Consider the following 14,808-nt stretch of genomic DNA (forward strand, 5'->3'; position numbering starts at 1 on the left):
CTGCAACTGGAGTTTTTCTTCGTCTGATTCTTTCTTACCAGTATGCCCGTCTGAATGAGGCTTTTGTAAACTTTTATATATATTATTAAAATTATTCAATGGATTTGCCACTTTTATCAACAACAAAAAAAATCTCTTCATTAAACTATTCCTAATCATATTAAACCTTTTATAGTTTATGTTTTGAGTTATTAAGTAACTTTTATTATATTATTCTTATATATACCTCCTACTTCCAAAGACGGTTTAAGATACTTATTTCAACTATTGTGCCTTTATTCTAATTAATACATTTACAAAATCACCAACCAATATCGATAATGAAACATACAAACAAGACACATCAAAATAACTTAGACTATTATAATCTTCACACTTGATAATGAATAAAATAATTTCCAAGCTAAGAATTATGCAACACTTACATTATGGAACAAAATTTATTAAACTCTACACACATTTACATTATTTTTGTTTTCCATATCTTAGTACTCAATCAATACAAGGGTATTGATTGCTGAAATAGAATTGTCAACACTTGCTCAATGGAATGGGGAATGCATTGGTCCACTATCTATCTCTTATAGATTACCTAGGCGGAGGTGAGGGTTTATTCAACTTATCATTCTAGAGTATAGTGGTTGACTAAGGTTTAAGGACACAACTTGCATGTAGCAAGTAAATCACAATCAAGAAATCAATCTAGTGTGACTCAATTTTTACAGACATAAAGTAGGGTTAATGGTTTCAATATTGTTCTTTAGATGGAAATTTTAAGTTCGCATTGTTGCAACTTTGCATTAGCAAAACCGTCCTAATTTCTTACACATCGTTATAAGAGAATACTTGGTTAGTCCAAAAGATAATGCATAGGTATAGATATGTTGGTATAAAAAATTATTCATCATGGATATTAGTAAACTATACTTAAGTTTACTTAGGATAATGCATTTCATAGTAGTTTGGGTATGAGACACTTGGGTGTTTGTGCCATATTGGGATAGTGTGTGTAGGAGAATTTTCACCTTTTATGGTGTTGATCTTATCTTGTTGTTACATTCCACCTCATGTGGAATATTATATTGTTTCTCCTACCTGCCCACACCTATTTCCTACGTATCCTTGTTTCTTATTGAGCCACATGTCATGTTTGTGTGCTCACATATCCATATAGCCTTGCCTATATAAGCAAGCTCATCTACATTGTATGAACACAATCAAGGACAACATCTTGAAATGATCCAGTTGATCATATTTTGCATCTTGATAGAATACAGTTTATTCCTATCGTATATTTTGTCTCTCTTATTTGTGCTTTCCATTTCCTGTAGATCTTGGCAAATTCTCACATGGTATCAAAGCCATTAGAGTGCCATTGGTTTGCCAATTGAGAGAAATTTGGGGTTTTGTATTTTGGAGCTTTCTATTGCAAGTTATTATTGGAGCTTTTTGGGTCGAATCTAAGATCACCAGAGGATAGAGGAGGTTCAATAAATTAAGAATCACCTTTTGTTTCATCCAAATCTGACATCTGAGGCCAAATCTAGAGTCGTTTGAAGGTGGAGGGTGGTGACTTGTCCCGACAATGATCTGCAATTTTGGAGCATTTTTGGACAAATCCATCACCGCCATTGTGCTCAGAAGGCCCAAAAGCCCCAAGATCGATTGTCGATTCGTCGAAATCGGCTTCCATTACCTCGAGTTAAAAAAATCTCCCCTCCTAGCCCACCGTACAGACTTGCAGGTACAGGTCCAAATTTTTTTTATTTTATTTTTTCCGTTTTATAATATTTTCGAAAATTTTTAAAAAATAAAAATTAATTGTTAAAGGGGGGTGGGGAGGGGGCGAATTTGTTTGTTTTGGGGTTTTATTTTTTAAATTAAAAATTTTGGGGGCTTTGTGCTCACAGGCACTACGGGTGACTGCAGTGTACTTGCAGCCCCTGAGTGTACTTGCAGGTAACCACAGGTACTGTGGCCCCACAGTGTACCTGTGGTGGTCCCACAGTACCCTGCAGGCCCCTTTTTGTGTTGGGGGGGTTCAATAAAAATTTATTTATTTATTTATTTTTTTGATAGAAATAAATTGTATTCTATCAAGAAAATACTGATAAACCATTTTGTGAATTACAACAAAACCAGTTAGTTCATAACCATTTAATTACTCAATAAACAGAACAAATAATAATTAATAATTGAATTCTCGCATACATTCAAAACATAAAGCATGATTATAGTTTCAACATTTGTGTACCCTAGTCTAGAAATTACATTAGGACATCAAGGGATTTTTTAACATTAAAGAGAAAAATATTAAAATAACAAATAATTATAAAATGAGTCTAACCATTCTTAAAAAGAACTTTGGCACCAATTCCAAAACATCTTAAAAATCCAAATGAACTAAAGATAGACAATCATTACAAGATGAACAACCCTCAAAACTCCATAGACAACATATAAACCTTTGTCTCCTTGAAGTTTGTTCATGTTGTGAGTATCATTAGTAATGTTTTCTCTTATACTATAAAAGTGAATCAATGAAAAACCAATCAACAAAAGGAATAACAAAGATTGCATAAAAGACACTCCAAGAGTCATAACTTCCACAAGAAACACACCTACATGAATCAAGAATCCAAAGAGGCATTGTGGTAAACATGCACAAAATCCTTGAAGGCACTACTTGAATCCCATATAGGGCAATCTTAATAACCTCCACTATCAAACTTCAACAACCCAATTTCCTCTCCTTCTGACATGACTCCACTGAACACTATTGAAACAATTAATAAGGATATCAATTTCTTTCTCAATTACAAAACCATAATTTCCTTTGAATGGTTGAAGTTATAGACTTTTTTGACCACAAAAAAGATTTTGTGAGAATAGATGTAGAATAAATTTAGGATGGGACTCAATAGCATTCAATTGATCCATTAGAAGGTTCATGTATATAAGCCAACTACCATCTCCATAAGGACTAGGGGTTGGCATGACATAACCTGGAACATAAGTTAAATAGTGGCTTGCCAAACAAGGTTTCCCCCATCCATAGTCAACCTTATACAAGGGAAAATGTAAGCCAGAAGACACAATAAAGGAAGGTTCATCTATGGATTCACGTACCCTTGGAAATACTAATGATGGTTTTGATATCTCAACAAAATCCACTAAGCTTTGAAAATGCTCCTCATTTGTTGCACTATATATTGCGTCATGAATTACCTTTGCACTCCAAGAAAGTGGCTCCTTCTTGATATCCTTTGCTCTAGCCCTAGCAAAAGGCAATGATATAACATTTCCAAAGTAGTTAGTAGGCATTCCCATCCTTGTTAAATGAGAACGCCCATCTACAACAATGCCCATATTACAATTCATTGTGTTCTCTATCTCTTGGCCTTGAATCAACATTTTCCAAAGATAAGCAGAAAATGCCTCTAATTTAGTATATTTGTTTCCATTCTGGTTTGCATTTTGTTGGAGCATTTCTATATCCTTGGCATTGAGATAATAGATTCTACTTGTTATGGGAGGATGCGGAATTTGCATGTTGGATTGTGGGAAGAGTTGTACTTTTGTATACATTTTTTTAATTTCAGAACAACAATCTGGGGGATCTCTAGGGACTAAAATGGAGCGTGTAAAGCTTGGAGTTATGAACCCAATTGGCTCATTTCTAGAAAGATTGGCCCAACATGTGAAAAACAAGTTGGTAGAAAATGAATCTGCAATTCTGTGATCAAATGTACAGCTTACAACTATGCCACCACAGCTAAACTTTGTTACCTGCAATTGTCAAACACTTAAATGGCTTAAAATTGTAATAAAATAATAGTTATAATAAATTATTAGATATGCAATCAAATTTTTATTTCTTTACTTATATTATTATAGATTTAAATTTCTAGATTTTTATTGTCAATGCTTTGGATTATTCATTATCTATCATTAGAGTATGAAAGCAAGGGGAGAGAGTTCTTTGAAATACAAATTATAGATAATTTGTTAAACTAAAAAAGAAATCATTTCACTTAAAATATGTTTGAAGAAAACTTGAGAATTTCAAAAGTGAGAATGAAAGAAAATGTAGCACAATATCTCGTCAGTCTTAGACAACATATTCTAAGTTTTGACTTGTTTGAGTGGCTCATTTGAAATTACGCTGATAGGTAAGCCCTATTAGAGAAACTAATATAATTTCATGTGAGCCATCTGAACAAGTGAAAACTTAGAATATGCCATTTAAGTCGAACAACATTATGCTCTATTGAATAAGTCAATAATTTGACTTCGACAACATATTCTAAGCTTTGACTTACTCAAGTGACTCTTTTTAAGTTACACAAATAGGTAGGCCCTATCACAAATACTAAAGTAATTTCATATGAGCCACCTAAGCAAATCAAACCTTAGAGTGTGTTGTTTAAGCCAAACGACGTTATACTCTATTGAAAAAGTCAATAATCTGACTTAGACAACATATTCTAAGCTTTGACTTACTTAAGTGATTGATGTGAAATTATACAATAGACAGGTCCTATTGAAGAAACTAAAGTAATTTCATATGAACCACCTAAACAAATCGAAACTTAGTGTAGATTAATTAAAAATCAGAATACAACACATTTTATATTTTAAATTAATTAATATATACATCAAATGTGCAGTCTGATAGCTGATTAGAATATGCTACTTAAGTCAATTTGCATCATATTCTATTGAAGAAGACAATAATTGAATTCATTACCACTAAAGAAATTGGTAGCCAGAATTTCCCACTGTATCAAGGTACCTGAACAGTACTATGAGCCATTCAATAGCAGTGACCAGCCTTAAATTCTACTTAGAGTCATGCCTAGATTGTTTACAGGAGGAACACAACTAATGAAACCTGAACAGTATTTTGTAACTACTTATCTTTTCATATCTAGATTGTTTACAGGAGAACCATAACTAATGAAACCTCACCAATATAATTTTAATGTCACATAGTTTCTACAGTTTATAATGTTTCTACAGTTTATAATGTTAGATCGGTTAAGATTTTGGATTAAACTCTGTGCAATGTTTTTTCATCATCGATGTTTTAGATCATATTACATGATCTATCTCTGTTCTTTAACTATTTCATCCTATCATAAATCATGAAATATGATCTGAAACATTAATGATGAAAAACATTACACACATTTTAATCCAAAAACTTAACAAATCCGAAACTTCATATTCATTGATTGGCACTGCGCAAAAGTTTATCTATCCTTCTGGCCTGCAAAAAGCTGAAGAGATGGTTTAGGTATCAACTTATGGGTTATAATCATAATTACCTGAACAGCAAAAACTGGGGAGCCATTTCCTTCAGAATCCTTTACAAGCAGAGGAACAAGCTTTCCCTCAATAGCTGCAATGGGATTGCAAAACTCCACCTGGGTAAGACAAATGTCAGCATAAGCTTCTGAAAATTCAGCCCCTTTTCCATTGCAGACCATCTGTAAGTCCCCATCACCATGGCTGACCAATCTTCCAGCAAAAGCAGAGCAAGACATAAAAGCTCTGGACAGAGAGCTTTTCAGATTTGACAGAACAGATACAAAACTGGTTTGAAAGGGCTTATCATAACAGAAGAAGACATGCACACCACAAGGAGGAACTGTGAGATCTATATTACTGAATGGAAGAACATGCTCTTGGATTACAGTAGCAGGGATTACAACTTCTCTTTTGACTACCTCCACATTATAATCCTTTGGAATGCCCATCTCAAAATGACTTTCTGATCTTCTTCACAGGAATAGTGAAAAGCTAAACTAAATATCAGCTAAATGATTATGCAAATTACTGCAAGCATCTTTCTTCTTATATAGGAAAAAAGTCATGTAGAGAATTAATGGGTGGAGATAAAAAAACTCTAAGCCAAGCATCTGCATCTGTGTCTCTTTGCTGTTGTAATTTCTTTTGTGTCATTACTTAAGAAAAAAATATTACAATAAATTAAAAAACAAAAATATAATAAAATAAAATAAAATGTCCGGATGGACAGTCCAATGACCTCCCTTGAATCGCTGCCACAATACATGTGGTATGACGTAAAAAAATTTAAAATATAGATTTAAAAATTAAAACAAAGAAATAAAACAACAAAGATTTAAATTGTTGCCGTCCTGTGGATACATGCTAACGGTCTATATATAAAATATATGTATTTAAATAAAGAAATAAAACAACAAAGATTTAAATTGTTGCCGTGCTGTGTATAGATTCTAACGATCTATATATAAAATATATGTATTTAAAAATGTATATATATTTAGTTTGAAAACAATCCCAAGTATAGATTAAATCTAGACAATTAGCTTATGGTTGAATGGGAATATTAGGTATCTTATATATCTTAACTTTAATCTATATAAAGATTCTAGAGGCGTATTTTTTTTATTTTGGAATTACAATATCTTATAAAAGAGAGTCCCTTATTATTATTATTATTATTATAAATCATGTGTAGACCCATTTCCATTTCGATCAATATGTGAGAAAATCAGATGATTATGAGATTGAATGTTCAATCTATAAATAAGTATTAAACTTTTTAAAATAATTCAATTCAATTTAATTTTTATTCTACTGTAATTCAAACTGTGGTGGAGACTATGAGATTAGGTTCCCTAAACTTAAATTTGTGACTTTAAGGTGTTATTAAAATAATTAAAAAAAATTTGTAATTTTTATTGTGAGAGAATTTTATGAATTAAAATTTATCTTTTAATTAATTTAAAGATGTGACTGTCGCGGGTAGTCTTGTATCCTCCGGTCTTTTTTATTTCTAATTAATAGTGAAGGCCTATTCATAAACAAAAAAACTTTTCTAATGTCTACCTCTACCATCTTCATACATATACATTTAATGATTTTTTTTTCTATAAATTAATCATTTAAAATATTAATAAAATGTAATCCTAATATTACTTGTTATATTATTATTTTTGGATTGAGAAGTAAAGTTATAGTTGAGATTTAATTATTAAAGTCATAATAGAGCAATACAATTCATACATTACTAGTTTGTCTTAATTGACTAAATAAATAACTTCATTATCATCTAAAATTGGATTACAATAGCCCTAAGGTCTTAGTCTCTAGTTATTGCACTAAGTCATGAGGATGTCAACACATATGAGGACATGTCATCATTATGGCTAATTATTTATGCAAGTCTTCTAAAAAATTGCACACTTGTAAACATAAATACTGTTAATAACATTGTCAAAGACAAAATTAGTCGGATTTTATTTGCATTTAATTTTTTGGACATGATAAAGAACTTTTGAGATTTGATAGAACAAATACGAAACTTGTTTAAGAGGGCTTTCCATAAAATGCATGCACACAACTAGAAGGAATTGTGAGATCTATATTACATAATAGAACATGCTCTTGGATTATAATAGCAAGCAATACTTCTCTTTTGATTGCCTTCGTATTCGTATTATATTTTGAATTATTAAGTAACTTTTATTATATTATTCTTATATTAACCGCCTCCTACTTCTAGAGAAGTTTTAAGATACTTATTTGAAAGTTTCAATTATTTTACAGTTTCTATTCTAATTATTAAAATCACAATATTACCAACCAAGATCAATAATGAAACATATAAACATTATTATGAAACATCAAAAGAACTTCAACTACTATAATCTCCACACTTGATATTGAATAAAATAATTTCCAAGCTAACAATTATGCGATACTTACATTACGCAACAAAATTTATTAAACTCTACACACATTTAAATTATTGTATACATTATTTTTGTTTTCCATATCTTAGTACTCAGTCAATATAAGGGTGTTGACTGTTGAAATAGAGTTGTCAACACTCACTTGATGGAATTGGAGAATGCATTGGCCCACTATCAATCTCTTATAGAATATCCAAGGGGAGGTAAGGGTTTATTAAACTTATCATTCTAGAGTATAGTTTTTGACTAAGGTTTAAGGACAACTTGCATCTAGCAAGTAATTCACAATCAAGAGATCCATCTAGTGTGACTCAACTTTTATAGACATGAAGTATGGTTAAATGGTTCAATATTGTTCTTTAGATGGAAATTTTAAGTCCACATTGTTGCAACTTCACATTAGCAAAACCATCGCAATTTCTCACACATCATTAGAAGATAATACTTGGTTAGTCCAAAAGATAATGCATATATATATATATATATATATATATATATATGTTTTGTGAATTTCAACAAAACTAGTTAGTTCATAACCATTTAATTAATGAATAAACATAACCATTAATAATTAGAGTATTAATCATTGGATTCATAAATACAGTCAAAATATAAAGCACTATTATAGTTTCAACATTAGGTTTTGTACCATAGCTTGGAAATTACATTGGGACATCAAGGCTTTTCTTAGTTAAGAAAAAAATATTAAAATAGAAAATAATTATAAAATGAGTCTGTCATTCTTAAAAATACTTTTGGTGCCAATTCCAAAATATCTTAAAAATCCAAATGAACTAAACATAGACAATCATTACAAGATGAGGAACCTTGGACAAACTCCTTAGACAAGGTATAAACATTTGTGGCCTTCAAGGTTGTTCATGTTGTGAGTATCATAAGTAATTTTTTCTCTTATAGTAGCAAAAGTGAATCAAAGGAAAAACCAAACAACAAAAAGAATAACAAAGATTGCAGAAAGACACTTTAAGAGTCATAACTTCCACAAGAAGCACCCCTGCATGAATCAAGAATCCAAAGAGGCATTGTAGTCAACATGCACAAAATCCTTGAAGGCACTATTTGAATCCCATATACAGGAATCTCAATCACCTCCACTATCAAACTTGATATCATTCCAATTGAAAGTTGATTTACACAACCCAATTTCCTCTCCTTCTGACATGGCTCCACTGAACAATATTGAAACCATTAATAAGGATATCAATTTCTTTCTCAATTACACAACCATAATTTCCTTTGAATGGTTGAAGTTATAGACCTTTTTAACCACCAAAAATATTTTGTGAGATTAGACATAAAATAAAGTCAGGATGAGACTCAATAGCATTCAACTGGTCCACTAGAAGGTTCATGTATATAAGCCAACTACCATCTCCATAAGGACTAGGGGTCGGCATGACATAACCTGGAACATAAGTTAAATAGTGGCTTGCCAAACAAGGTTTCCCCCATCCATAATCAACCTTATACAAGGGAAAATGTAAGCCAGAAGACACCACAAAGGAAGGTTCATCTATGGATTCGCATATCCTTGCAAATACTGATGATGGTTTTGATATCTCAACAAAATCCACTAAGCTCTGGAAATGCTCCTCATTTGCTGCACTATATATTACATCATGAATTACCTTTGCACTCCAAGAAAGTGGCTCCTTTTTTATATCCTCGGCTCTAGCCCTAGCATAAGGCAATGCTATAACATTTCCAAAGTAGTTACTAGGCATTCCCATCTTTGTTAAACGAGAACACCCATCTACAACAATGCCCATATTACAATTCATTATGTTCTCTACCTCTTGGCCTTGAATTAACATTTTCCAAAGATAAGCAGAAAAAGCCTCTAATTTGGTATATTTGTTGCCATTCTGGTTTGCATTTTGTTGGAGTTTTTCTATATCCTTGGAACTGAGGTAATAGATTCTACTTGTTATGGGAGGCTGAGGAATTTGCATGTTGGATTGTGGGAAGGGGTGCACTCTTGTGTACATTTTTTCAATTTCAAAACAATTTGGGGGATCCCTAGGGACTAAAATGGAGCGTGTAAAGCTTGGAGTTGTGGACCCATTTGGCTCATTTCTAGAAACATTGGCCCAACATGTGAAAAACAAGTTGGCAGAAAATGAATCTGCAATTCTGTGATCAAATGTACAACCCACAACTACGCCGCCACAACTAAACTCCGTTACCTGCAATTGTCAAACACTTAAATGGCTTAAAGTTATAATAAATTATCAGGTATATAATCAAATTGTTATTTTTTTACTTATATTATTTTTTATTTGAATGTGTAGATTTTTATTGTCAATGCTTCGGATTATTCATTATCCAACATCGAAATATGAAAGTAAAGGGAGAGATAAGTTCTTTGAAATACAAATTATAGATAATTTGTTAAAATAAAAAAGAAATCATTTCACTTAAAATAAGTCTGAAGAAAAGTTGAGAATTTCAAAAGTGAGAATGAAAGAAAATGTAGCACAATATCTCTTCAAGCTTAGACAGCATATTCTAAGTTTTGACTTGTTTAGGTGGGTCATTTGAAATTGTATGCTAACAGGTAAGCCCTATTAGAGAAACTAATGTAATTTCATGTGAGCCACTTGAACAAGTCAAAACTTAGAATATGTTGTTTAAGCCAAACAACATTATGCTCTAATGAATAAGTCAATAATTTGATTTTAGACAACATATTCTAAGATTTGACGTACTCAAGTGTCTCTTTTTAAATTACACGAATAGGTAGGTAGGCCCTATCAAAGAAAGTAAAGTAATTTCATATGAACCACCTAAGCAAATCAAAGCTTAGAGTGTATTGTTTAAGCCAAATGACATTATACTCTATTGAAGAAGTCAATAATTTGTAGGTTATAATCACAATTACCTGAACAGCAAAAACTGGAGAGCCATTTTCTTCAGAATCTTTTACAAGCAGAGGAACAAGCTTTCCTTCAATGGCTGCAATGGGATTGTAAAACTCCACTTGGGCAATACAAATGTCAGCATAAGCTTCTGAAAATTCAGCCCCTTTGCCATTGCAAACCATCTGTAAGTCCCCATCACCATGGCTGACCACTCTTCCAGCAAAAGCAGAGCAAGACACAAAAGCTCTGGACAGAGAGCTTTTCAGGCTTGACAGAACAGATGCAAAACTGGTTTGAAAGGGCTTATCATAACAGAAGAAGACATGCACACCACAAGGAGGAACTGTGAGATCTATATTACTAAATGGAAGAACATGCTCTTGGATTACAGTAGCAGGGATTACAACTTCTCTCCTCACTACTTCCACATTATAATCCTTTGGAATACTCATCTCAAATGAAAACCTGAACTAAATATCAGCTTAATGATGATGCAAATTTCAGCAAGCATGTTTCTTCTTATATAGAAAAAAAGTGATGTAGAGATTAAAAAAAAACTCTAAGCTAAGTCACAGATGCTCTGACAATCATGACAGATTTTGCTTGCTGGTCTTATTCCTCTTCTGTCTCTTTGCTGTTGTATTTTTTTTTTCTGTTATTACTCATATTAAAAAAAATAGATGCGTTTGGCTTTTATCTAAATAGATTCTCTGAACATTTTGACTTTTTTCTAAATAGACGCTCTTAAGTTTTTGGCTTTTATATAAATGTTTATTGATTAGATTTTGAAGTTGACTAATTCAATATTCTTAAAGGCATTAAATATGTTTTATTAGATACAGATGTTAAGGTTAAATGTCCTTTAGTTCCTACATGGTAATAGTTGTAAATAAATGTTTGGTCTTTTAGAAAAGAAATTAAAATAAAGAAAAGAACAAAAATATGGTAAAAAAATGCCGCTTGCAGTGGGTTAAAAAAATATAAATATGTATTTAAAAAATAAAATAAAAAAGATTTAAATCGTTATGGCCCTATGTATATATGTTAAAGGGTATGAATTAGGATTTCATTCACATGTTCTAGAATCTAAGAGTTATGAGTTATGAGTTATGAGATTGAATGTTCATTTATAAATAAATATTAAACTTTTTAAAATAATTAAGTTTTTATTTTAATGATAATTTAAATTATGGTGGGGGATCATGAGACTAGGTCCCATTAACTTAAATTTGTGATTTTAAGATGTTATTATTAAAATAATAAAATAATTTTGTAATTTTATTATGGAAGATTTTTATAAATTAAATTTTTTTCTTTAATTAGAGATGGCAAAGCTCGACCGATTTGGCATTACAAAGGGTGGAGGATCGAGGGCTATCAGAATAGAGAATGGAGACCACCCTATAGAGCATGGCAAGATCATGCAAGCAGCTTCATACGAGCTCCAAATATGAGGAAGTTGGGGTTTATCTAGGGTAGAGAACAAGGAAGAAACCAGTGGGGATTTGTTGTGATTCACTCAGGTCCTAGGGTTGATTTCAAAACCATTGAAAATAAATTTTGGACATTGAAACAACAAGAATCAAAGCCGGTGGCGAAAAAGGTATGCACATACTTTGATCATTCTCGTGTAGTGTCCCTCCTCATTGCAAACACAAAGTGGAAGGATTCAATGTAGTTGTTTAAAAATAGGGTTTTTTTCATGAAATGGAATGGGGATTGGTCGACATTTTATAGGGTTGGAACTTGAGTTGATGAAAACTAAGGACAAACTTGTGTGTTAAAAACCCTTCCCAACGGTTTTTATATGGTTATTTGTTCTTGTGAGAAGGACAAGGAATGGATTTTGAACAGTGACCCTTTTCCCATGGGAGAAAAAGGTTTTGTTATAAAGGATTGGGTCCCAAACTTTGATAAAAAAAAAAGAAGAGATTGAAAATGTTCCTATTTGGATTTGACTATATAATCTTTCGCATGAGTACTGGGATATGGAGACACTCAAAATGATTGGAAACAAACTGGGAATTTTCCTAAAAGCAGATGAAGCATTGGAGGTCAAGGAGTTTAGCATGTATGCCATAATTTGTATTTTGTGGCATTTGATTCATTCCCTTCCCCAATATGTTGAATTGAAATCGTGGGAAGGAGTTTCGAGACAAGTAATTGAGGTTGAGGAACTTACTGATATATGTTCAATTTGTAAGGAAAAAGGACACATAGAGGGAGAGTGCAGGAAGGATCCAAAAGGAAAAGGATTGTTGTAGAATACCTTACAAGATCTTTTGATCAAGCTGACTGAAAGGGCTTTAGGTGAAAATGAAAAAGAGACTATATAATCCTCAAAAGATGATGCCAATATGGAAGAGAAAAATACCTTTGATGTAGAAGGTTCCATAGGGGTTGATGGTCATTGCTAGGGCACTTTAGGAGTTGATGGAAACAATTTGCATCATGTTTTAGACTCTGGTAATGATAGGGTTAATTTTGAATTTGTGAATGCGTAGGAAAATTCCAAATTTGATACTCATGGGCTAGATTAAAAAAAGTTCAGATGATACTAAAAATGATCAGGTGTGAGGTTGAGATAATATGGCATCTCTAGAAGAGGGTTGTCATAATGATGCAAATAAATTAATGGCTAGAGACACCTCTCAGAGCAAGGGTTTGAATACAACTACCACCGAACCATTGGAAATGGTGGGCCTCTATTCCAATCTTAATGTTGGTGATGCAGAGATTGATCTCTCTGGTGATGGATTTTTTAAGGATATTCAAATCTCTCCAATCCCAGCCCTTAATTTTAATGATGAGGAAATACAAGATTTTAATTCACCTAATAGAGAGATTATCGACTCTCTTGAAATAGAGGAAGAGATGAATGAATTGGGTGATTTAGGAGTCAAAGAAGAGATCGGTATTTTGAAGAAAAGGTCACTCAATCAAAAAAATTCGACTCAAGTTAAAGGTTGGGGAGAAGAAAACTAAACGTCCAAAGCCAAATAGGTCCCATCTGGAAATGGCGAAAAGTGCTAAAGGACAAACAAAATTAAGATCGGGAAAAGGCTATGCCTTATTTTGGAAGCAATGAAGCTCCTTTTATAGAATGTTAGGGGTTGCAATGCCCTTGACTAGTGGTGATTGATCAAAAGATGTCTTGATCAATTGCAACTTTTTTAATGCAAGAAACAAAACTCAAAGATGGTGAAGTAGTTTCATGGAGTCAAAGGGTGCTTCTGGTGGTTTCAAAGGTATTTCGTAGAACCGGTCAACTGTTGATGTGTTACTGGTTAGATAGGAGAAACACTGGCGATGGGTAAGAGTTTTTTCAAAAATGTTACATTGTTCCTTTGAGATTTTTAACATTTATGGCCCCATTAGCACAACATGCAAGAAAAATTTGTGGGATCTATTGTCTAGACTGATCTCTAATCTTAGGAATTATATTTGTATTTTAGGTGGTGATTTTAATGCCACTCTATCCCCAGAAGAGAGAAGGGGTGGCTCTAAATGGTTTAGTCATGTGCAAAAAGACTTTAGTGACATTGTTATTGAAAGTGGGTTGTTGGAGGCCAAATTTAGGTCAAAAGATTTCACGTGGACAAATAGAAGGTCAGGCTTATTAAGAATTTATGAAAAATTGGATTGTTTCTTTTTAGCTGGTGCTTCCAAGCAGAATAGTCTTGGGTTGTTGAAGCTGATATTTTACCTTTACATGGTTCTAATCACTAGGTCTGATTATTTTAGTCATTCAAGATGAATTTGGCCCACCTAGATGTCCCTTTAAGTTTGAAATGATGAGGTTTAGGGCAGATCTAATTGAAGATTGGTGGAAGAATTCCCTTACTAGGTATGGGAGCCAAGCCTTCATTTCTTTCAAGAAGCTTTGGTTTCTTAAAGAATGTTTGAAAAAATGGAATAGAGAGAATTTTAAAAACATCTTTACAAAGAAAATTCACCTGGAAAGAAAACTTGAGGATCTTCATAATCATGTTATTCAGGTTGGTATGATAGCATAGGGCTTTGAGGAGGAAAAATCTTTTCATAAAGATTACACTAAGATTTTGTCCAAGGAGGAGATTTATTCAGAAGTCTCGTGAAATATGGTTGAAGGAAGGTGATAGAAATACCATATTTTTTTATAACTCAATAAAAGTGAGAAGATCATGTAACAATTTTTTTCC

At 32.5% G+C, this 14,808-nt stretch overlaps 2 protein-coding genes across 2 annotated transcripts; both read right to left on the reverse strand.

The window, feature by feature from the left end:
- Positions 1-1,913: 1,913 nt before the first annotated feature.
- Positions 1,914-5,762, reverse strand: LOC131032046 (coniferyl alcohol acyltransferase-like). The gene is made up of 3 exons (XM_059218993.1): positions 5,331-5,762; positions 3,229-3,789; positions 1,914-2,012 (listed from the first exon to the last, which is right to left on the reverse strand). The coding sequence occupies exons 1-3, from the start codon at positions 5,760-5,762 to the stop codon at positions 1,914-1,916; spliced, it is 1,092 nt and encodes a 363-aa protein (XP_059074976.1).
- A 3,266-nt stretch (positions 5,763-9,028) lies between these two features.
- LOC131032047 (coniferyl alcohol acyltransferase-like) lies at positions 9,029-11,079 on the reverse strand. Its single transcript, XM_057962954.2, has 2 exons — positions 10,648-11,079; positions 9,029-9,952 (listed from the first exon to the last, which is right to left on the reverse strand). Exons 1-2 carry the CDS (start codon positions 11,077-11,079, stop codon positions 9,029-9,031), a joined length of 1,356 nt encoding a protein of 451 aa, XP_057818937.2.
- Positions 11,080-14,808: the final 3,729 nt, after the last annotated feature.

Source organism: Cryptomeria japonica, chromosome 4 (assembly GCF_030272615.1).
Source record: "Cryptomeria japonica chromosome 4, Sugi_1.0, whole genome shotgun sequence".
Lineage (NCBI taxonomy): Eukaryota > Viridiplantae > Streptophyta > Pinopsida > Cupressales > Cupressaceae > Cryptomeria > Cryptomeria japonica.

Excerpts from the sequence above, each read along its gene's own strand:
- LOC131032047 (XM_057962954.2), bottom strand. The coding sequence starts at position 11,079 with ATGAGTATTCCAAAGGATTATAATGTGGAAGTAGTGAGGAGAGAAGTT. Across the intron at positions 9,953-10,647 it reads CTCCAGTTTTTGCTGTTCAG|GTAACGGAGTTTAGTTGTGG; the intron begins GTAATTGTGATT and ends TGACAATTGCAG.
- LOC131032046 (XM_059218993.1), bottom strand. The coding sequence starts at position 5,762 with ATGGGCATTCCAAAGGATTATAATGTGGAGGTAGTCAAAAGAGAAGTT. Across the intron at positions 3,790-5,330 it reads CCCCAGTTTTTGCTGTTCAG|GTAACAAAGTTTAGCTGTGG; the intron begins GTAATTATGATT and ends TGACAATTGCAG. Across the intron at positions 2,013-3,228 it reads CACTTTCTTGGAGTGCAAAG|GGTACTGTGGGACCACCACA; the intron begins GTAATTCATGAC and ends AGGGGCCTGCAG.